Consider the following 23,395-nt stretch of genomic DNA (forward strand, 5'->3'; position numbering starts at 1 on the left):
GAAAAGAAACACAAAAGAGAAAAATGCACTTGCCGAGACCTTAGACTCTAACAGATATAAAATGCTCGGAAAATGTGAGTAGGAAAAAAGTCAAAAGAGTTTTTACCCCAGAGTATAAGTGATGCACGGAAAAAAAAAGTACACAACATGACTACCGAGTTCAAAAACCCTTGTTATCCAATTTTTTTTGTTTATCCCACCGTACCCAAGCCCCGTTACAACCTAAAAAGACCTCAAAAAGTGTGTGGAATCTGCTGTGGTAGTGACATTAGAATGTATTCAAAGTTAAGAGTCTGATATTGGATACTGTGCTGTGAGTGTACACACCTAACCCTGAGAGATATTGTGAGTGTGTGAAAAGCTTGCAGGTGAAGAGGTTTCGGATGTGGAAATGTGGTAAACTGCCTGACTCGGAGAGACCTGAAACTCGATTGGAAAGGAAGAACACGAATGGTGAAAGACTAGGTTGCATTGTGGAAAACGAATTCGGGGGTGACCTTTGTTTGGACTCAATACATCACTTGAGGACAAGCAATGAGACAAGTTTGGGATTGTGATCGGTCACCATTTCCATTGAATTCCCGCCGCTAATCCGACATATTTTCATCACCTTGGTAATATTTATGTTTGCTTTTAGTTGCATTTGAGTCAATTATCATGTTTTGTTGGTTTGGTATTGCATTGCATTCGATTAAGAGTTTATGTCAAAAAAAGATCTCGTTTATGCTTGGTTTGGTAGTGTCATTGTTCCAGGTTTAAAAGCAAGAATGGTGAAGTTCTGGACACTCTGAAGGACGAAAATATGAAAGAACAGCAGAACAACACGGCCACCCGTGTGCCACCACACGGCCGTGTTGTTGATCAAGCAGAGCAAAGATGAAGCAGAAAACAGAAATCAACACGGCCACCCGTGTGCCACCACATGGCCGTGTTGATTAAAACAGTGCATTAACACGGGCACCCGTGTGTAGGGACACGGCCCGTGTTGTTGCCACTGTAACGTATGCTGAAATTAATTAATACTGAAGAACAACACGGCCACCCGTGTGCCACCACACGGCCGTGTTGATTCAACGCAGCTTGGAAAACCTAATTTTTGCTGTTTAACCCGATTATGCTCATTAAGGGTAGTTTGGACCTTTAGCTTGGAAGAGAGTCATCTGAAGCTATAAGAAGGTTTGGAAGAGAAAGAAGAAGGGACCTTTGGACAGACGAGCGAAAGCATTACAGTGGAGGAGATAGCGAATACGACGGATTCGAAGACGGCGAGATTCAAGGGTAGCCACCATTGAAGATCAAACTCTCCTAATTCTTTGTAATGTTTAATCTTTCCTTTATGAATTCTTTAAGTACTATGAGAGGCTAAACCCCCTGATGCTATGGGGGTGGTCCTGATGTTATCGTATGCTATGAATGTGAACCAATGATTCCTTGATTACTATGTTATGTATTTCAATTCAATTGTGTGATGTTATTATGTTTTTGTATCGGACAAATACGAATTAATCTATGACTTCCAATAACAGGATTGTGATTGGTAGGGTTTTCACACAATTGGGTTTATGAATGCATCATCTAGGACTAGAACCTTTCATAAATCACCGTAAACCTTGATATTTTGTATGATTAAAACCAATGATTAATTGAATGGGCATTTGAGTAAGAATTGGTAGTTTAATAGTTTCTTCCTTAAGGACTTAAGTAAGAACATTCTGAGGTTAGGAGATTGAATGTATCATATGTATTAAGGAAATCGGGACTAATTCATAACCGGTTAACTCAACCACTCACCCTAGCATCTTTTATCTTAATCAATTATTTTTACTATTTTCGTGTTACTATTCTAAATTCCAAAACAACACAACCATTATCTTTTTGTTCTGATAGAATCGAATTAAAGTAAGTAATTCCTACGCAATCCTTGAGATCGATACTGGGAAATAAACTCCTTATTACTACATCGGTAAAAATAGTACACTTGCTATTTTTCCGATCAACCATGATGTGGACAAAGCCTCATCATGTCTTTGTATCTCTCCCACGCTTCAAAAAGTGATTCATTATCTTTTTGTTTAAACCCGTTTATTTGGGCTTTTAGCATAGTCGTCTTACTAGGTGGGAAATATCGTGCTAAGAAAACTTTCTTCACCTCGTTCCACGTAGTGACAGAGTTGGACGGTAGAGACTTGAGCCAAGCTTTAACTCTATCTCTTAGTGAGAATGGGAAAAGACATAGTCTTATAGCTTCAGGGTTGACACAATTTGCTTTCATTGTGTCTGTGTATTGCAAAAACACTGACAAATGTAGGTTCGGGTCCTCCGTGGGACTACCTGAAAATTGGTTTTGCTATACGGATGACAACAACAAAGGTTTTAGCTCGAAATTATTGGCCTCGATGGCAGGGACAGCGATGTTGTTATGCGGTTCATCCTACGAAGGGATTGTATAGTACTTAAGAGGACGGTTCTGCAGTCCTTCGGCCATCTCTGGTTGAATAACTGGTTCAGGAATAGGGATATTAAGATCGGGAAGGTTTAGCTTGATACGATGTTCTCGTATCAAATCTCGTACCCGGCATTTGAATCTAAGATAACGCTCAGGTTCGTCGGACGGTAGCTTTAACTTCTCGTCTTGAGAGCGAGTACTTGGCATACACTCGACAAATGTAGAAAGGGAAAAAGAATTGTTTGCCTTAGTCTATACTGGGCAACACTGGAGTTACGATATCGACTAAATTAGTCCCCAACAACGGTGCCAAAAACATGATCGCGACTTAGTAAGTCTATGGGAATCATGACTGCAAGTGCACAGTCCTATCGCGTAATTTTAAAGATTATCGAACCCACAAGGAGTAATAATCAAACGTATTGTTATCTAATGTTACTATGTAAATCTAAAGCTGATGATTGTTCTAAGATTGGAGGGATGAAGAGAAATAACTGTAACGTAAACAGAATATTAATAAAGATATTTGATAAAGGGATATCGGTATGTAACACATCAAATTTCGGGGATTCGATAGATATTTGGTGTAATCTTATTGGTCAAAATATTCTTCAATAGAAATTATTTATAGAAAGGACTTAGTCTCACACTCTCATTTTATTGACTCTGACCATACTCCTAAACCAGAATGCTTGGCTCTCGCGGTCTCATTTTGAATTTGAAAGTAATTTTTGAATATGAATAAAGTCTAATTAATCCAAAAGCACTCTCGTTGTGTTTAGGATTAATGCCTAGTTTCAGCTATCTGGTTAAAATCTTAAACTCTCGTTCTTGTTGACTATAACCTTAGTTTGTTTTGTACTCTCGTACGAAAAACAGTTTGATTAAAATAAGAAACTAAAAACCGAAAAAATAAATTTTATAAAAACTAACACCAATTATTTACGAATCCCGTCGTTTCGACGGTCTTTACATACCGATACCTAAGGGTTTAGCCGGACATGGATTCGATAACAGACATGGTATTTGGAAAATCAAACATACCATTAGGCATAAATAAATAAAATAGCAATCGAAATAAAACCTGGATTACGAATTGAGAACTGGAACTGAATCTTGATTCTTCAATTAAAATAATGTCGGCAGGATTTGGTAATGAGTAACCGTTATAATTGAATTCAAATGCATAAAATAAATTGCAATAGTCCCCGATGTGGAGAAACTATCACTTTTACAAAGTAAGAAAAACTGCCTAGGAAACTAAAAGAAAATAAAATCTGACTAAAATTAAGCGTACGATCGAAAGCAGGAAGAGAGAGAGAGAGAGAGAGAGAGAGAGAGAGAGAGAGAGAGAGCGTCTGGCGTGGAGAAACTACCCTCCTTATATATTTTCCACTTCCCTAAATTGTAGCCAAAGGTGAGTGGATTCGTGGCTAAAATCATGGAGAAAAAGTAGGGAAGACTGGGTTATGGTGGTTGCCACAACCCTAGTCTTGGACTCCGTGGCGGTTGCCACATTTTTAGGGTTGAGCGCCATAATCTTCATGCTTTGTGGCAGGTGCCACCACCCTCTTTGGATCATGTGACGGGCACCACACATCCAAGTGATGGGCGCCACAAGCCCATTTTGTGTGGTGGTCCATTCTCTCTATTTTTCTCCATTTTCTTCTCTTTTTCTTTCCTTTTTGCTATTTTCCACTTTGCTTACTTTTAAACCTTTTATTCGATAAATACCTACAATAAATATAAAATATTGTGTAATAATAAGGGTTAATAAAGTAAAAAGCAATGCATATGAAGCCAAAAATACGATACGTTTTCGTGTTATCATACTACCAGAGAGTCTCTTGTTACTCTTGGTTAGAATGTGAAGTCTCTTGAAAAGGAAGGTTATTTCCTCATTATCAGAATCCCCATTAGAATATTCTCAAATAGAAACTTCTTCTGGTTTTTCTGACTTTTGAGAATCTAGAGATTTGATATGTCTTCCTTTTAAATAAGCAGATCAAGATTAAACCTTGATTAATGCAGCAAGCATATTTATTCCACGAGTCAATCTTAAAGATTAAGAAATCCTTTCATACTCACAAAGAAAATGACTTAAAGCAGAAAAGGTTTCTTAATTTCTTCAATAAGCACACTTGTCCCACGAGTCAGTCTTAAAGATTAAAAATCCTTTCATAATCACAAAACAAGAGACTTAGAGTAGAAACAAGTTTCTTAATCTCCTCTAGCTTAACTTTCTTTTTCTTCTGTAGTTTCCATTTTGTAATTGATAGAGGAAACTTCAAGGAAATCAGAGTCTCTGCTTTAGTAGTTTTTTCTCACCGGATCTTTTTTGTTTCGCTATTAAGTGAAATAAGCATATTAGGGCTCTGATACCAAATGAAGGTGAGAAAAATACACAAGAAGGGGGGTTGAATTGTGTATGCCTAAAAATCTCTTTTCACTTTTGATTCTGGAACATCAGATTTTGGACAACGTTCAGTGTCTGGTACTATAGTGAGTACCAGCAGTGAGAAGTTTACTTCCTTTTCTTCAACGTTGTTTTAGAACCTAAGGTGTCAAGCTCAGATTCTGATACAAGTAAGATGCTGAATCAGATCAGAGTCTGATTTCAGAGTTTGGTTGCACGGTGGAATATAAATGCATAAGTAAATAAATAGACACACGGTATATCTTGATTCCTCTCAAACTAGGAGTAGTACAGTCCCCTTGAAGCATAAGAGCTTTTAACTATAATCAAACCAGTTACAATTGTTTAAACCAACAGCTGGAGACTTCCTGCACAATCACACTAGATTGAGACTTCCTTGTTTTTCCCTCAAGCATGAGACTTCACTAGCTCAATCACCCATATCGAGACTTCTTGCTCTTCCCGCAAGCATGAGAGTTTAATGGTCAATCACCTTGATCGAGACTTCCTACTCTACCCGCAAGTATGAGACTTCAATGCCTAAACAACATGTCTGAACTTACTGCTCTGCCCGTAAGGATGGGACATCAATGACTAAACAACCCATTCATGACTTCCTGCTTTGCCCACAAGCATGGGACTTCAATTGCTCAAGCACCCAGCAATAGATTTGCTTGCTCGAGCACCCAGCAAGAGACTTGTTTGCCCAATCTAATCAAAAAGAGACTTACTCTAAAGTCTTCAGATTCTCTTAACAAAAGAGTTTGGCATTAACCTTGTGTTTATGTGAGTGCTTCTTGGATAAGCAGATATAGAAAGGTTTACACTCTTGAGTAGAACATGAGTTGTTTTCTATGGAGTGTGGAAGAATGAAGAGTTTATTCTTCTTCTCTCCTTGCACGGATTTTCTTCTTGTTGTGCCCTTCTATTCTGATGGTCTTCCTTGATTATTTTCACTCTGATTTCACACACTTAACCATTGTGGTTATATTTTTTGTTAAGTGTGTGTTTCTTAGATCTGTGTTTTTTGAATAAACATAATCTCTCCCTTAACCAATATTGTTAATGGGTATCTCATCTTTGTAAACACAGTCATGTATTCTTCAACTCACATTCATCTTGGTCAGAAGAAACAGTTTGAATGTTTTCAATCTTCTTCTATAAATAGGTGCTAAGAATAGATATGTTGAAGATTGAGACTACTAAAGGTACAAGTAGTCGTTGAAGGTCTTTAGCCATTATACAATAGAGTGAGCCAAAACTCATCTAGCATAAAGACGTTGGGAGAAGCATAGTTGAGTTCAGAGAAGTTGACGAGATAAGATCCTGACAATTGCTTTATGTTAATTAGATATAAAGTAGTGTATCGTTGTTACGTGATCTTCTACGGATAACTTCAGACTTGAAATCTTCTTGTAGACGTTTGTTATAACTTGTTTAGATTCGTTGTTATCCTTATACTTAACTTTTTTATTCAAAGGCTTTTTATAGAATTAGTTAAAGCTTGATCAATTTGAAGTATGTCTTTAAAACCTGGTTGGGTGAGACTTCAGAGTCTAGAGTTCACAGGTTTTGAGGTTGTCTTCATCAGAGTCTTGATTTGAACTAGTTTGGACAAACACTTGCAGAGTTGATGACTTGATGTAGATAAATATTCCTTTGAAGCGGAATCTTCAGAACTGTTGATGATGTTTGTTTAGAAGATGCAGAGTCATTTCTTTAAAGTATAGTGTACTTGCTTCAAATGATTCCAGTCTTCAGAGCTTTGTTGATCTTTGTATTTCATGTAAGCTTAGGTTCAACATTTGGAAGACTTGAGTAGACTCACCATAGTTAGAAAGCTTGCTTCTGATCCTTCAAATTCATAACAGATTTCCTTCCTTTAATGGTTCTTTTGAGTGATTAACTTGATTTATTCAAGGGTAATTTCTTTTGATCCTGCATACTAGAATAACCATTAGTAAGCCATATTATTCTATAAATACTTTGTTATCATAAAAAAATAGGAGCTTGAACAAATCTTGTTCTAACATTTATCATGGATGATTGCTTTGTTTAAACACACACAAAAAATCGTCACATTCTTAAAAGTAAATGGGAATTTTAAAATAATGTTTGATCTCTTGGATTATAATCAAGGACGTTACATGAGTTAAAATTTAGAAATTGCAATGCCGATAGGGGTGGGAATAAGTCAGACCGACTAACAGAGGCTTAAGGTCTAGCCTATACAAGTTCAGATCTGACCAAACATTTTTTCAATAGAAAATGTCTAGATTTTTTTATAAGCATATTTATCTAAAAAAGTCTAGGCTACATGATATATAAAAAATCTTTTAAGCCTATCTAGTTTACCTACTTAAATAAATATTTATAACTTTGGTATTATAATATTGTATTTTGTACTTTAAATTAAAGTACAAAAAATAAAGCTTAGATATCTTGAAGAAATTATGAAAATAAGTTGAAAAAATCTTATGAACAATGTCATGAGTTATTTTAATAAGTTCTCTCAAACAAATATGATCAAAAAATTTATACTATTAGGTAAACTCTAATAAGTCAATCTATGAAAACATTTAGTCTCGTTGATATTTTAACTTTTTAGTTTATTTAAACATTAATTGAATTGTTATTTATAAATGTTCAAATGAAATAAGTTTTTAACTAGACTAATAGGTCAATCAGGCATTCAAAAATGTCAAACTCGTGCCTAAAAAAAATCTAAGGTAGACTACATGTCAAACTTAGGCTTTGAATTTGGGGATTTCTTAATGCACCCTATATGTTTCTTAGCCACCACACAAAAATTCTAAAATGCCCTCAATTTTTGGAGATGCATCTTCTGACGCACCAAATATACACTCAACACAGACCATTATGAGTGGCGTCTTATGAGTTAGGTTTTTTTTATTTCCGAGATGCATCTCCAGGATATTTGAAGAAATATATTCATAATTGATCAGTTCAGTATATATTTCGGAGATGTATCTCTGAAAGATTGAGCGGGATTTTGAAATAGTTTATCACCTTTGCATGTCAGATATTTTTGGAGATGCATTTCCGGAATAATCTGATAAAAGACACGGTTGTATGATCACAAGCCATTGTTGTCACTGTTTTTTTTCTATTTTGACCGGATGGAAAGTGGTACAAGAGATATTTTTCAAAGTCGGTGACAACATAAAACTCCACATCAAAGAAAAACTGAGGAAGATTGTTTATCTGAAAACCACTTATTTGAAACCATCATCTCAGCCGATAAAAACAAAAGGTGCTTCGAAGAAAATCAAGTCTACATCGAATGACAATTCGACTACACAGTCTCCTTCATAGTTTGAACATGTTGACAAAGTTTTTCCACACTCACAAACTCTAAAATCTCAACAAAAAAAAAAAGTTTTTTCAAAGAAGCTCGCACCTCCTACGTCACCTTCACCAAAGATTTCATTCATTGACGAGATGCCGGTTTTTATGCACAAATACATCGAGCGGATCGTCAATATTGAGGGGGATGGTATGTGTGGATATCGAGTTGTTTCTGCTTTACTCGGTAATGAAGAAGATAGTCATACACTTGTCTGTCTTCAACCTATTTAAGAGTTGAGAACTCATAAAGAATCATACACACGGTTGAACGGAAAGAAAGAACGCTTCAATGAAGTTTATAAGTCTCTTGATCCTTGCCTTAGTGGATGCGCTTCCCTGAAATGGATGACCTCATAGCCTGTGTGTATGATATAATGTGTGTTGATCTTACACGATATGATTTTTCAAACAAAAAAAATCATTGCGTACTGCCCCATCTCAAAATTCAAATGATTGTATTATGTGTATTGGGTGGCTTTCGAAATCACGATTGTTTGTTCAAGTTTATTTAAAATTGGGATACCTTGTACTACTTACATCACCGGAGTGGACGGCTCATTCAACAATAAAATTTGAGACTTGGTCGAACCATTTTATGAAAAGGATGCAAGAGTTCCAAAAATTGAGCAACGTTGAAAGAGAATCAAATGCACAAAAGTCAACGGGAGTATCGCCCATAGATTTAACCGAAGACAAATTTTTCAATTCGTTTTAATTTTGTGTTTAGTCAGACAAATAAGTGTATTTAATTGTGTCTCAATATTAATGAAGATTAATTTATTCAATTTGTCATAATGTGTCTTAATACTTTTTTTTATCTTTCCCATAACAATATTTGTTCATTTGTCAAAAAAAGAGTTCTGTTTGTGAAAGGTTCTGTTTTCGAACATGTTCAGGAGAGATTTCGGAGATGCATCTCTAGAATAAGATAATAGAGTGTGGAATAGGAGATATATCTTTGAAATAAGCATGTCATATTTAAATGCTCCGTAATTGTCTACCGCTTCTATAAATTAAGGTTCTCTTGGGTTCTATTTCGCACAAACTGAAAATGTCTCAAATGTCACAAATAAGCATCAACTGGTATGTCGCAAATGTCTCCTTCTCCAACGAAACTCCCGAGCAAAACTTTAAGCTCACCGAATACACATCTTTTACAGATATTATAGATAAAATATATTATCTCCTACCTTACAGAGACAATCGTAAAATTGCGAAACTTGAGTATTGTTCACCGTCGATTGACAACAGAGGAAAGATTGAGTTCAACAACTTTGAGCTCAAGACGAATGCAGGTATAAGGGTTATGTAGAATACATTTTTTTTGTTTCGAAACAAATATTCCACTCGAGTTGAAAGCGATAATTCCAAGATCGATCAAAGATATTCTTAAGATGTTGAGACGTCCACATGAATATTGAAGCGTAATGTTGTATTTTATATTTTTTTACTCAAATGTTGCATTTTTTGTTTAAATCATCTATGTAATGCTTATTTTATGTTATCAATGTTAATTTTATTTTGTCAAATTACATGTTTTTGGTGTCTGCTTCTGGTTCTGATGTGCAAATGTTCCAAAAATGTATCTACAAAAATATACCAGAGATGCATCTCCGAATTAAATAAACTCAACTTGTAGGACGTCACTTAGAATGACCTACGTTGAGTGTGTATTAGATGCGTCCGAAAATATATCTTTAAAAACTGGGAACATTTTTGTATTTTCATGTGGTGCATAAGAAACATATATGGTGCATCAAAAAATCTTCAGAATTTTTAACAAAACAGACTTAACAAAGTCTAACTTAGCCCAACCTATTTCACCCCTACTTACCAACCGGTTAAAAACAGAGTTTGTAAAATTAAATTCTTTCCTTATTGCACCCCCGAGAAAACAAGAAATGCCAGAACCAGATCCCATTACAATTGAAGAAGTAAAGAACTTGTAGTTTTACTAAAATTTGAAAAGGAAAAGGAGGAACTACAAGAAAAACTAGAAAAAATATTTTAATAGAAAAGACGAACAAAAGGTTAAAAGTAGAGAAGTGGGAAAAATTCATGGGAGCTGAAAAGATTTTGCAAAAGTAAAGACTCAATAAAGTGGTGGCTAACTACGAGAACCGCGAAAAAAGACATCACGAAGCCTTAAAGAAAGAGCTTGAAGACTTGAGTAAAGGATTAAATTGAATAACATGAAAAAGTATATGACATGTATTTGAAAGATCATTTCACAAAATTGGCATTCACATGGAAAGTCGAGATACTCCAAAATAAGCATGAAGGCAAATACCAGAGACTCCTTTACAGATTACACACTTAAGTGAATAATACCAATTCTTAATGAATAAATCAATCATGCTATTTACATGTACGAGCTTAAAAAATTACAATTAAAAGATAAGATTCTTAAAATCAATGACCGATCAATTTAGAGAAGTCAAACATGCACCCTAGAAAATTGATCCCTCAAAATTGGGAAAATTAAAAATAGTACCATGATTGATAATTCATGTTTAAGATAAAATCCATTCAACTAATATTTTTTATTTTTGAAGAAACATTAGGGTAAGAAACAATGGCCGACCCAAAAAGAGAAATGATCATCAAACATGATATAATTTAACAGACAACAGATAGCCAATGTTACCAAATCTAAACACCAAAAAGAAATCAGCAAGCAAATTTAAAGGGATACAAGAGCCGTTTTTGAAAATTTTAAATGTTTCTAGCAATCAAGAGGGGGAGAAGAAGGAAGGTCCTTAAGAATCCAATAATCCACAAGGGGGAAAGCAACTCCGGCAGAACAGTACAGTCACAATGGACATATATATTGCAGTGAGATCTTAGCTATATCCCATTTGCTGTTGTTGCTGCTGGGGGTGTTGGTAACCAGCATAACCCGGATAACTTCCATACACATTGGGATCTTGTCCAGCAGGAGCAGCAGCATAACCATAATTTTCATAACCACCCTGAGGATAACCATAATATCCACCACCTGCAGCAGCACTCCACTGGTTTGGATCTTGTGGAGTCTGAGAATAAAAAAGCACACAGTCGGTGAAAAGAAAAAGACTTTGATTCCAAATAAAACCCATAATTACAAGGCTCGGTAAATTCAATTACCTGTTTGTTTGAGGGAGTACGACCCCATGAAAGGCGGACATTTTGTCCACCCAATAGAGTTCCATTTAAAACTCTAATTGCTTCTTCTGCACAGCTCCTGATGCAATGAAAAATGATGGCACAATGAGACTAGAAAATGACTTTGTACATATTAAAAATAACAAATATGCAAGTTATATTACCTGTCAGAAAATTGGACAAACCCACATCGCTTGCCAGATGGAATCTTCACATGAACTAGTTCACCATATTGGCTGAACACTTGCCTCAGATGATCATCAGTGACATTAGGATCCAAATTGCCAACAAAAATCTGCAATGAAACAATAAATCACTAACTAGTAGCAAATAAGGTAGCTTCAACATATTGAAAAGATGTACTAACTAGTAGCAAATAAAGCAGTTTCAACATATTTAAAAGATGTACGCACAGTTGTATTGTTAGGATCATTCTCGCTTTGTCCTCCTAGAGGGTTCTGATAAGAGGCTGCATTTCAAATGAAAGTGAAGTAAAATGATTATTTAAATGAATTTCAAATTAATTCATAAAGCAACTAACTCTGAAATAACAACCAAAGGCACAACGAATATTTTAAAAACTTAATAAAATACTAGAAGTCTCACTGCTGGGGCAATTCACATAAACAAATATTTAGTCAGCAATCTCATAAGCAACAGAATGGGCAGTAGCTTAGATTTCCACGTACCAGAAACCATCAAACAAAAGCTAAAAGAAATGAAATCAATAAGTTTCACCAAAAGAAACTTAAATAAGTTATAAGTTTGCCAAACAATTATATAATACAAAGGACATAGTTGTCAGCAAGTCATCACAAGTTTGCACTGTAAGGACACCTGGGATGCGATCAAGACAAGGGACAACATACAGAAAACTGGTATTAATTACCCACAAATGCATAAGACCAAATAACACCAATCTCACAGTTAAAATCTGAAAAAGTGATTCGCCAATCGTAGGCTAACCCAAGAAGAAAAAAAAGTAGACGTTAGTAATTTCAGGGGCAAAAACCTCTATAATTATTATATAACAAAGACTCTGCACAGAAAATAATCCAATCACTTGCTCACAAACACTTTATTGGGATACACCAATTATTCTGCTTTCAGCTTAATATAAGACTGGTATCTATAATTTTAACTGCATGGCATCAGGCTCAGATATAGGATACGCAGAAAGGGAACAGAAACCTAGTCATCATGAAAATACTAAACAACAGTGTAAAGCTTAACCAGCCAATAAATTTTTGTTAAGAGAATGGAAACTGAAATAAACAATCATATGATAGAAGAACAGAAGATATATTTAATTGTAAATAAGATTACTTTGGCATAAGGAAAAGCTACAAAAGAAATTAAAGCTGTAGCTTGTAGTTCCTATGGAAAACTAATAAGAGTAAATTAAAGGAGCTGAAACTAAGAAAGGTGGACTGAAAAGTAAGTAAGCAGAGAAATTGCGAACTTAAATTGAGTTTAAACTAAGCCAAAAGAAAAATGGAAAGAACTTGAAAATGTAGGCTGAAAAGAAAATGCCGCAAACAAAATAATGGGCAAGCATAAACGCATAACTGACCTAAGCAATGACATGCACTAAAATGGTAACCATTTCAGCTGAAATCATTTCCAGGCTCAGAGATGACAGAGCCTCCTGACACCCTGCTTTGAGACAACAGGAGTTCTATAAGTTTTTATTACTACAAATACAATCATTTATTTAGCCCAAATTTCGAAAAGGAAAATTGCAGGAAGAAAGGACTGTGGATATTAATTCTTCAAGAGCATAACTTAAAAGAACATAACTTAAACAGCATCATTCAGCATTCACTAGAATATATAATTAGTGACACGGATCCTAATACAGTTAATCAAAATCAAATAAATTAGCAAGACAACAAAGACAGCTCAATTTTCGATAATGCAACAGAACAAACATTTACACACATATGTAAGAGACAAACCTTTGGGCTGAGTGGTGGCAGCCGGGTTCTTATTTGTGGCTGGTCCAATCCTCATGGGTCTTGTGGAACAAAGAACCCCTTGCATCTCAGTCATAGCCCTCATCTGTTCACCCTCATCAGCAAATCTCACAAAACCATAACCCTTAGACCTGCCAGTGAGTCTATCAATCACAACTTTCGCCCCCTTGACAGAGTTAAAACGAGCCCTAAAAGTCTCCTGAAGAAGGTAATCACTAACATCTGCAGCCAAATCGCCGACAAAAATGGTATAATCAGGACCTTCATCCTGCCTAGACGACCTCTCCCCAGCACTGAAAGTAGCCCAATTCAATCTAAAGCTCTGGCCACCATTCGGCATAATAGTTCCGTTGTATGTCTGAAGCACTCTCTCAGCATTAGCACGGGTATTAAACTCAATAAAACCATAACCTTCCGATTGACTAGTTTGCTTATTCCTAATCACTTTCACAGATGTCACCTACAAACCAAAATTAAAAAACCCTAATTTCAATTCCGCAATTAAACAACCATGGTTCCTACACTTAAAATAATTTGAATTACCAATAACCAATCCATAAAATCATCGATTCGTAATTCAAGTAAACACAAAAAAACCCTAATTATGCAAAATAAGGGACACGTCAAGAAAGAGATATTACCTCGCCGGTATTACCGAAGCAGGTGTAGAGGTAGTTTTCGTCCATCCAGTACTGTAAATCTCCGATCCAGAGAGTACGGACCTCGTCGGCGCTGGCTGGCTGCTGAGCAGGCTGGGCGGATTGGGCCCACAAGGCTTGCGGCGCTTGAGGTTGCATCATGACGTACGGTTGCTGCGGTGGAGGCTGCTGGTATTGCTGCGGTGGCTGTTGTCCCAAGCTTGGAGGAGCCATACCATGTCCAGGCTGCATCATCTTTCTCACCGAATCTGAAATTCTAGAGAGAGAAAGGGGAGCAGAAGTGAGCGAAGAGAGAGGGAGAGAATTTCGTGTCTTGTTGTGTATTTAAACAATTCTCAAACCCTAACCCTAAAATAATGATACTGATGCAATGGATGATATTTTCCGCAGGTAAATTATCATAAATAATAAATTATTTAATTAATTTAATTAATAATAAGAATTTATTTTATGATTTTATCTCTTTATGATTCGCTGGAAGACTCTCATTGGTTGGTTGAATAGCTCTTGCTTTGCCTTTACGAAGAATATTGATTCCACGGAGACCTTATAATAACCGTTGATTCCACGTAGATCGTATAACAACCGTTGACATTTAATAGATCTTATTTTGACCGTTGATTATTTCGATGGCACTGATTTCTTGATAGAATTTCCAAGCTCACTGAATCTAACATGAGAACGACCGTAGCCTATGTCACAGTCAACTCCGATTCCTTTTCCTTCGTTTGTCTCAATCAAAACAAGCAATTCAGCATTTTTCCAAGAGCTGAAACCTGTAATGAATCACATTAAACTCTGATCTTTTCTTTTTCATTTGTTTTCATGATTTTGGAATAATTTATTTGTTTTCCTTCTTTATTTTGTTTGATGGAAGAATTGAATGTGCATTGAGCTTGATGATTTTGCTTTGATTTCTTATAGATAGTGTATATGCTGTTAATTTGGTTTGTTGAAGTGAAATAGGGTTTTGGATCATTACATTTGGTGATACTGAGATTAGTTTCTGTGTAATTTCAAGTGTATGATGATAGATTTGGTTTCAGTGAAGTTGTAGGTTTAGAAATTCGTTTATTGGGGAGAGAATGGATTTGCATTTGAAGGGTTTGTTTGATAGGTATCAGGAACAGTTTGGGTGTGGACCTGGACTTGGTCCTGGATCTGGGACATGTTTGATGAAAGTGGATGGCATTGCTCCCAATTTCATCAGATCTATATACAAAGCTTCTGCAGCTTTGTATAGAACTGAGCCGTGGAAAAGGTTGCGTCCGGTGCACTATTTTGGGGTTCGGGTTGGAAGGGATTCAGATTGGAATGCTAAGAAACAGCCTTTTCCGTGTGTTCAGTTCATTGGAGGTGATGGAGGAGATGTTGGTTTCTATATGTATAGATCAGAGAGTGATGCTAAGAAAATGACTGGGGTTAGAGAGACTGTCCGTGTTCCGAATGTTGAGGTTCTGAGGGTTACTTATGAGGTGGAGTCTTTGATGTTTCCTTTGAACCGCAGGATGATTAAGTCATTGTCGCTTGAAGCGTCGGGGAGTGAACGATTTCCTGTTATTGATATTGCTCGGTGCACGGTCGCTGGTGCTCTTCAGTTTAGAAATCCGACTCTTGATGAGCTTAGGTTTGTTTATGCATTCATGAAGGCCATTTGTATGGTTCACCCTTTACTTCTGGTGGCAGACAGGGAAGGTGGTTCGAAGTATTCAACAATGGTGAACTTTGAACCTTTTATAGAAACAGTTGATGTTCAGTGGCCACCGGAAGTAACTAAGGGAGGTTATGACCTTGTTGCTGTTACTGTCTCACATCCACCTGGTCGGGCATATGATGAAAAATCTAGTAGTGTGAGTGCTGGTTCGACGCCAACTAAATATGTAGAACCGCCCATGGAGGACACTTTCATCGATACAAATGCATACTCGAGTACTGGTTTGAGACAGTGTGCAATGTGCGAGAGAGAAGTGTTCGGAGAACAGTCAATTTGCTGTGGCCGATGTAGAACGGTAGTTTATTGCGGTTCAATTTGCCAGAAGCAACACTGGAATGAGACACACAAAAGCTTGTGTGGACTTTACAGAGCGATGATGGAAAGGGAAGAAGAACTAGCCATAAATATTTTCTTGTTCCCATGTTCTGCTGACCAACCTTGCAAGTGGCTTGAATCGTTAGATATTCACCAGAAGGGTATGTGGAGGAGAAAATGCAGTTGTTATTCTCACTGCTCATTTGGTCTCCTTCCATTGAAAGGTGGCCTGCACGAACAATGGGGTGAACTCGATGAATTTGAATATCCTCAAGACACTTCCTTCAATAACAATTTCACCCCAAGCCTGTTACTTCTCTCGGGTTGGTCGGAGTACTACAACCTTCGCTCACTTCCATTGTCAAGTCCTGTTGCCGATATACTCTCGCATCCGTTGACTGTGTATCACATACTAACCACTCTTAATGTAGGTTCAAAGAACCTTTTATTGAAAGGGAAGGAAGTGATTATTCATTACCTTGGACCCGAAGGCGAGTTAGATTGGATGCCAGCATTTGCAGAAGTGGGTCATTTACTTAATGGAATGGGAAATGTACAAATAGTGATGGTAGGACCAGAAGTTCCAGCAAATTTATCAGGTACAACATCAGGAATAGGAAGCAGAGTAAGAGTGAATCTTGTGAGAGGTGTTTATCAGGTGGAAGCCTCATACCTACCTTCTCCACATGTTGTTATTGCTCTAAACTCAAAATTAGAAAATTATTCTAGTTGGGGTGGAGCACTTGATTTAATTAAATCAATCAGTGTGCCTGCTTTCTTTACTGATCAATCTGAAGCTTCGTGTGTAAATGCTAAACAAGTCCTTCGTAATGCTGGACTTCACATCACACATCCAGTGACACCGAATCCTTTTCGTTCGCCTGTGAAAAATCTCACGCCTTCTAGCAATCTTCCTTCATACAGTAACGGTTTTGTGTTTGGTGTTAACACCTGAATGCTGTCGCTCCTAGAAACTCTGAAAATGAGTGTTCGTCAAGCTTGCTGCAAACTTCAAATCTTCTCAGTTGTCATGTGGTTAAGTGAAACATAAAGACTACTAAACTACGGAAGTCCTTTTATGTTGTGTTGATTATGAATTTTTCTTAGTATTAATATCTGAATAATGGATCCTAAGATTATATACACAATTATGTAACCTTCACTCCAGTTTGAGTTTGGTGAGTTCTTTCATCTGTCCTCTGTCAATTGTAACAATGAAGCTTATTCTTCTCATTTTTCATTGAATCTTGTGCAACACCTGGATTATTACAAAAGGTTGTCTAGTGAAGTTTATCTTTATATTGCATCAAATATATAAATACTGTTTTTTTACAAAAAAATTAGACATATGAGCAAGTGTATCCATATTTGCAAACCTGTAAAAATTTAGACAGATTCGTAAATTACAATTTGAAGTACTCACTTTTCAAACTTAGATATTTTATTTATTAGTCTATTTATTTAGTTGATTATGTTTCCTCTTGATAAAGAAAGGTCAAGAAGTGTGTTGCCTTTGCTCCAAAATTGGTGAATCATGTGATACTACTTTATTTTATTTATTTATTTAAAAACTGCTCCATTGTTGATAGTGAAGGATAATATAAAGATGAAGAGTCCTTGATATTTTCAACCACTGTCCCACATTATTTCAAGACCAATTAATTAACATATGTATAAGAAAAACCATTGGTAAGGTAACATCTTAGATACACACAAGTTGCCCACTTGGTCTTTGAAAGGCCAACCAACCACCTAACTTTTTCCTTTCACTAATACCATTCAAAACTCTGATTTCGTTCACAGAACCATAGAATGGAGTTCCCTGCACCACCTCACTATCTTCCATGGCACCTTGTCCCTTCCAACCTTCTATTTCCCTATAATTTCACCCCAGAAAACTATGTTCACTGGACTGAAACCCCTCAATCTCATATATTTTCAGCTGACATCCCAGGTAATTAAGCCTAATTTTCTTGACTTGAATACAAACAAATAAACACGTGTATCTGGTTCATGGTCCATATAAATATGGACCATGAACCAGATATGTGGATCCGTATATATGTACTTTTTTTGTTTATATTAAAGTTCAGAGAGAGTTAAGAACGAATATTTCTTGCAAGATTGTACAGATGTGGAACGAATATTGCAAACTTTTGTGTTTGGTTGTCATGGCAGGTGTTAGGAAAGAAGAGCTAAGGGTAGAGGTTGAGGACTCAAGTTACCTTATCATTAGAACTGAAGCTGCTGCAATGGATGGAGAATCAACGGTGCCTTTGAGGAAGTTTAAGAGGAAGTTTCGGCTACCTGGGAGGGTTGATATTGATGGAATCTCTGCTGAGTATGAAAATGGAGTCATAACTGTTACAGTTCCAAGGTTAATCAGGAGAGGTTTCTATATTGACCCTGCTACTGTGCCTGAGAGATTGGAAGTTCTTGCAAGAGCTGCTTGAGAGGTTGTTTTAGGAGATATTTGATTACCAATGGATTAATTGAGTAATTGTGGATTAGAATTAATGAAATAAAAAATTTACTTTGCATGGCACTTGTTCTACTTAGTTATTCTTGTATGCAAAGTGCTTATATCAATCATCTTAATCTCATTATATTCTTCCTACGGTTCAAAAAAAAATCAAAATTTTCAACTCTTTGAACATATAATCCTTATTTGTCTACCTTTTCATGTGTTTAAACAAAAAACAAATTTTAATAAAATAACCAACTAAAAACATTAAAATATATATTGAATGCCTTGTAAATACTATTAAAAAAACATTATAATTATAATTTTAAAATTGTAAGGTAATATCAACTTAATTCATCATATTACTAATATTTTAAAATGATCTTTGAAATGTTAATTAATTTTAATTTTACTCTATTTGGAAATGTTGTTGAATTCATAATAACATTACTAACTTAATTTCAAATACTACACAACGTTACAAACTTTGCCTTAAAAAATTTTCCAGAATTTGATGTTACGATAGCACATGCAAATACTTGAGGACGAATCAATTAAATCAATATTTTAGAATTTTTAAATATTCTTTATATATAATTTTTTACTTACATTTTGTTGAAAAGGAAATATATTTCAGTAATAATAATGTGATGAGTAACTCACCACCTTTATCTTGTTTTTAGGAATTTGAAATTTTTGTGATGACTCATGTGACGAATGATTTTTTTAAATGGTCATAAGAGGAAAAATAAATAAGGATGTTCAACTTTGTATTATTGACATAAGTAATTCATAATCAATATAAAATCATTTATTATAATCGGTTTTTATAATCGATCCATATAAATAATTTTCTTTGGAACAAATTATATTTGTCTTTATTTTCTCGCCCTTTGTAGGCCTCTTGGCAACCATACTCTTTAAGGTCAATAAAATGTTCATACTTTAATTTTATAGTGTGTGAAACTAGTCGTAGTTTACCTTTAATTTTGAAGCTCATGTTACGTTGGTCGCAAGAATTTATTGTTTGAGGCGAGTCCCTCAAGAGTCGTTTAGAGGGAGTTCTCAATAGAGTACTCCTTGGTGAGGTTCCTTCAGTGTTGTTCCAACATACAAGTATTATAATCGATAAGGATCCTTCAGTAAGAGTCTAGTGTATCATTGCCTTATAGACGACAAGGATCATTCAATGAAGGCTCGGCATATAATTGTCTTATATGCAACAAGGATCATTCAGTAAAGATTCAGCGCATATTGTCTTATAGGCGCCAAAGATCATTCGGTAAATGTTTACTGTATAATTGCCTCATAGGAGACAAGGACCCATCAGTGAAGATCCAGCGTGTAATTGCCTCATAAGCGACAAAGATCCGACAATGAAGGTCCCATGTATAATTGTCTTTTAAGCGGAAAGGATCCTTTCATGAAGGTACAATGTGTAATTGCCTTATCGGCGACAAAGACCCTTCAATGTGCCATGCGTATAATTGTCTTATAGGCGGCAAGGGTCCTTCAGTGAAGGTCCAACGTGTAACGCTCTGATTTTATTTAAATTATTTTTCGTAATTTAATTATGTGATAGTTCTGATTGTGATGTGTTGATTGGTGTTTTGATGTGTTCTGTTACCCTTTGTGTGGGGTAGTTGTCTTAGAATTATAGAAATTAAGGTGTTTGGGGTGTGTGAGCAAAAATGTAGAAAGGGTGGTGTGATTAGTAAAACTAAACGACTATTTTAGTTATTATTTAATTTAAATAATTAATATTATATGAATATTAATTTAATTATTTAATTTGAATGAATTATTATTATTATTATTAAGAAATAGTGATAATATAATAAGTTAATAAAATAATAAGAATTATAATAAAAATAGAAAATGGGATTGTGGGATAGAAACCCAGAGAACGTAACATTTGGGAGAAAAGAGAAAAAAGGGAGAAAGGGAGAAGAAAAGGTTAGGGCTCAATGGAAAAATTCAACATTGTTGAAGGTCAAAGAATCTATTGCTAGGAACTTTAAGGTAAGGTTGAGGTTTTGATTATCTAAGGGTTAACATGATGATGGTGGATAGATTATGCTATGTAGATTTTGTGTTTTTCTTCTCTATATTCATGATCATGGTGATATTTATTAATTGTTGAATTGTGTGTGTGATGAATTGTTGTTAGAATCATAAAATTGATTGGATTGTTTGTTGTCAGTGTTGGGTGATTGATGTTATTTCGGGTCAGAGTCGGAACTGAGTTATGAAGGTTTTTGGTGTAAATAAATTGGGGTTTTAAACTTTGGAAAAGTGATTTTCAAGTTAAAATGTGGTATAAACGATTTGTGAGAAAATGGGGTTTTGGGATGGATTTTAGATGATTTTCGTTTTGGAAAAATTACAGAAAAGTGTTTATGCAATAGTGTAATCAGTCACCAGAATTAAAGTAATCGGTTACACTACTTAAAAATATGTTTCTGGGCAAAATTTGAGGGGTGTAACCGGCTACTGGTTTTTAAGTAACTGGTTACCCTATGTAACAGAGGCCATGCAGGGGCTAGAAATGGGGGTGTAACCGGTTACCAGTTTTTAGGTAACCGGTTATCGTGTGTGCATGACAGTATGGGTTGCACTAGTGGATGTAGTGTAACCGGTTATTGGTTTTGGGGTAATCGGTTACCCTGAGATCATTTTCTTAAAAAATTTAAAAATTCATAACTTTTGTTTTAAGTGTCTGATTCGAGTGTCGTTCGAAGCGTCGGAAAGTTGAGAGCGTGTATTGTCATTAAAAAATGGTTTCAGTACCTGAACATGAATATTTTAATTTTTGATGATGTTGATAGGCATTGAAATGTTTATGTGGTGGTGTGATATAACCTTAAATGCATTGTTGTTGCATGTTGTGTTGTGTGTTGATGTTGTTGAGTTGTATAACATGTGTTTGATGCATGATGGTCAGTATTGGCGGTGTACATTGACTGTGGAGGTGGTTCATTGGGCATGATATTGTTGTTGCATGTATTGTATGTTGCATGCATTCATATTGTTGGACAAATGGTCAGTCGTTGGTGAGCCTCAATCCCATTGTGTGGATTGGGTCGATAGCTGATTTCGGAGGTGATGGAATCAGTGAGATGTTATCGGAGATTATGGTAACGAATTGATAACTTTGATCCTAGGAGGTGAGGATCAAAGTGGTGAACCTAAGTGTTCACGTATTGGTACTACATGCATTGAATCGAGTTGTTGAGTCCCATTGCACTGTACATCGGTTGCATTTGTTATTATGTTGGATGGTTGTTATGTTGTTATTATGTGTGAATAGTCGTTGTGTGGATTATGTGGAATTGTGTTGTGGAATGGGTGATGTGCATGTGATAATATAATGCTTACTTATTATTATGTTTTCCTTTATATAATTATGATATCTCACCCATTCTCTTTGAATGTTGCATCCACGTGGGTAACGTGTAGATAATCCGCAATAGGAGCTCAGATGTGAGTAGAAGATGAAGTCTTCCATTTTATTTTTGTGTCAATGTCTGCTCTAAAGTCTAACACCGGGGAATTTAGAATGTTGTGTCTTTCGTTAAGTTTTAACATTTCTTATATTGACATGTTATGTTGATGTTGAATATGTGGAGTTAATTGTTTATTATGGTTGTTCCGCTGATATTTAATAAAAGTTAACATTCAGACATATGGTTATTACTACTATTTTTATAAATGTCAAATTTTATATGTCTTTTCAATTGAACGGGTGTATTGTATGTTGTAGTGTAGCATCCTAAATTGCATGTTGATTTGTTTACTCTGATAAATGTTTTAAATTTACACGGGGGAAATTTAGGATGTTACACAATGTATAATTGCCTTATAGGCGGCAAGGATACTTCAATGAAGGTTTGGCGTATAATTGTCTTATGGGCGACAAGGATTCTTCACTAAAGGTCCAACGAGCGTACAATTGGTGCAACATTAAACAATTAAAAAGGCAAAGTGCCTCATTAAAAACCATGCATTCGCATGGAAAAAGAGTGTGGCGCATACCTTTGATACTTTGAACTAAACCTTTTAGAGTATTCATACAATTGCAGACTAAGGCTTTCTCCTTATTCAGCAGGAAACATTAATTAATTAACTATAATAATATCTCAAATTAATTGAGATGCATGTCCTATGAATAAGTCTTAAACCTAGTTCTTTGAACTTAAAGACGTTGTACGGTAGCTTCTGGTATATTCGATATGGATCTTCCCAAGTAGGTAGTAACTTGCCCAGCCAATTAGGTGCGATTACTTGTTTAAGTATAAGGCCGCCTTCTTAGATTTCCCATTGGAACCACCTTTAAATTGTCTATTCTAGTGGACCTTTGTTTGGCGACGAATGCCCTGATATGGGTGACCTTCTTAGTTTCATCAACCAGATTAATTGTACACATACATTATGTTTCATTCTTTTCTTGGTTGATTTATGTGCGTCTCCGAGTGTGCAGGTCGATTTCAAGTGGCGACATGGAGTCGGTACCGTAGACCATTATAAATGGTGATTCCTCTATGATTTATTAAGGGTAGTCTGATATGACCAGAAAACCCTGTGAAGTTGCTCAGGTCATAAGCCTTTCACATTGTCAATTTTTTTCCTTTATCTTGCTTAATACAACCTTGTTTGTGGATTCAACTTGTTTCTTGGTTTTTGCGAATGAAAGGAAATCGTGATATAAGCGCAGCGGAAAATGAATAAATTCCCTTAAGTTGATCCTTACGAATAATCATGATCGGTAATAGAAACAATTAGCTCTTGTAGTGATTAACACCTTTCATGCATAATCGCATGAACGATCACATGCGGTGAATAAATAACAACACCTCTACTCAGTCCATACAAATAGAGTGCCTTCAGTCTTA

General features: G+C 35.7%; 3 protein-coding genes and 1 non-coding gene across 4 annotated transcripts; 3 read left to right on the plus strand and 1 right to left on the minus strand.

Annotated features, from left to right (window-relative positions):
- The first annotated feature begins 1,995 nt into the window (after positions 1-1,995).
- LOC127116191 (small nucleolar RNA R71) lies at positions 1,996-2,101 on the plus strand. Its single transcript, XR_007801164.1, has one exon. It is a non-coding gene; the product is annotated as a small nucleolar RNA R71 (small nucleolar RNA).
- An 8,727-nt stretch (positions 2,102-10,828) lies between these two features.
- Positions 10,829-14,405, minus strand: LOC127078182 (RNA-binding protein L). The gene is made up of 6 exons (XM_051018768.1): positions 13,993-14,405; positions 13,334-13,811; positions 11,789-11,844; positions 11,540-11,670; positions 11,358-11,454; positions 10,829-11,266 (listed from the first exon to the last, which is right to left on the minus strand). Exons 1-6 carry the CDS (start codon positions 14,242-14,244, stop codon positions 11,075-11,077), a joined length of 1,206 nt encoding a protein of 401 aa, XP_050874725.1. The 5' UTR covers positions 14,245-14,405; the 3' UTR covers positions 10,829-11,074.
- A 301-nt stretch (positions 14,406-14,706) lies between these two features.
- On the plus strand, positions 14,707-17,284 carry LOC127078166 (uncharacterized). The gene has a single exon (XM_051018767.1). It carries the CDS (start codon positions 15,096-15,098, stop codon positions 16,992-16,994), a length of 1,899 nt encoding a protein of 632 aa, XP_050874724.1. The 5' UTR covers positions 14,707-15,095; the 3' UTR covers positions 16,995-17,284.
- A 396-nt stretch (positions 17,285-17,680) lies between these two features.
- On the plus strand, positions 17,681-18,584 carry LOC127078198 (15.4 kDa class V heat shock protein). Its single transcript, XM_051018769.1, has 2 exons — positions 17,681-17,993; positions 18,218-18,584. The coding sequence occupies exons 1-2, from the start codon at positions 17,852-17,854 to the stop codon at positions 18,490-18,492; spliced, it is 417 nt and encodes a 138-aa protein (XP_050874726.1). The 5' UTR covers positions 17,681-17,851; the 3' UTR covers positions 18,493-18,584.
- The last annotated feature ends 4,811 nt before the right edge of the window (positions 18,585-23,395 follow it).

Source organism: Lathyrus oleraceus, chromosome 1 (genome assembly GCF_024323335.1).
Source record: "Lathyrus oleraceus cultivar Zhongwan6 chromosome 1, CAAS_Psat_ZW6_1.0, whole genome shotgun sequence".
Taxonomy (NCBI): Eukaryota; Viridiplantae; Streptophyta; class Magnoliopsida; order Fabales; family Fabaceae; genus Lathyrus; species Lathyrus oleraceus.

What these genes read in the sequence shown, in the direction of transcription:
- LOC127078182 (XM_051018768.1), bottom strand. Translation starts at nt 14,244, where the DNA reads ATGATGCAGCCTGGACATGGTATGGCTCCTCCAAGCTTGGGACAACAG. An exon ending in GCTTCGGTAATACCGGCGAG is followed by an intron (nt 13,812 to 13,992) that starts GTAATATCTCTT and finishes TTTGGTTTGTAG; the next exon opens with GTGACATCTGTGAAAGTGAT. An exon ending in TGCCACCACTCAGCCCAAAG is followed by an intron (nt 11,845 to 13,333) that starts GTTTGTCTCTTA and finishes TTTGAAATGCAG; the next exon opens with CCTCTTATCAGAACCCTCTA.
- LOC127078166 (XM_051018767.1), top strand. Translation starts at nt 15,096, where the DNA reads ATGGATTTGCATTTGAAGGGTTTGTTTGATAGGTATCAGGAACAGTTT.
- LOC127078198 (XM_051018769.1), top strand. Translation starts at nt 17,852, where the DNA reads ATGGAGTTCCCTGCACCACCTCACTATCTTCCATGGCACCTTGTCCCT. An exon ending in ATTTTCAGCTGACATCCCAG is followed by an intron (nt 17,994 to 18,217) that starts GTAATTAAGCCT and finishes TTGTCATGGCAG; the next exon opens with GTGTTAGGAAAGAAGAGCTA.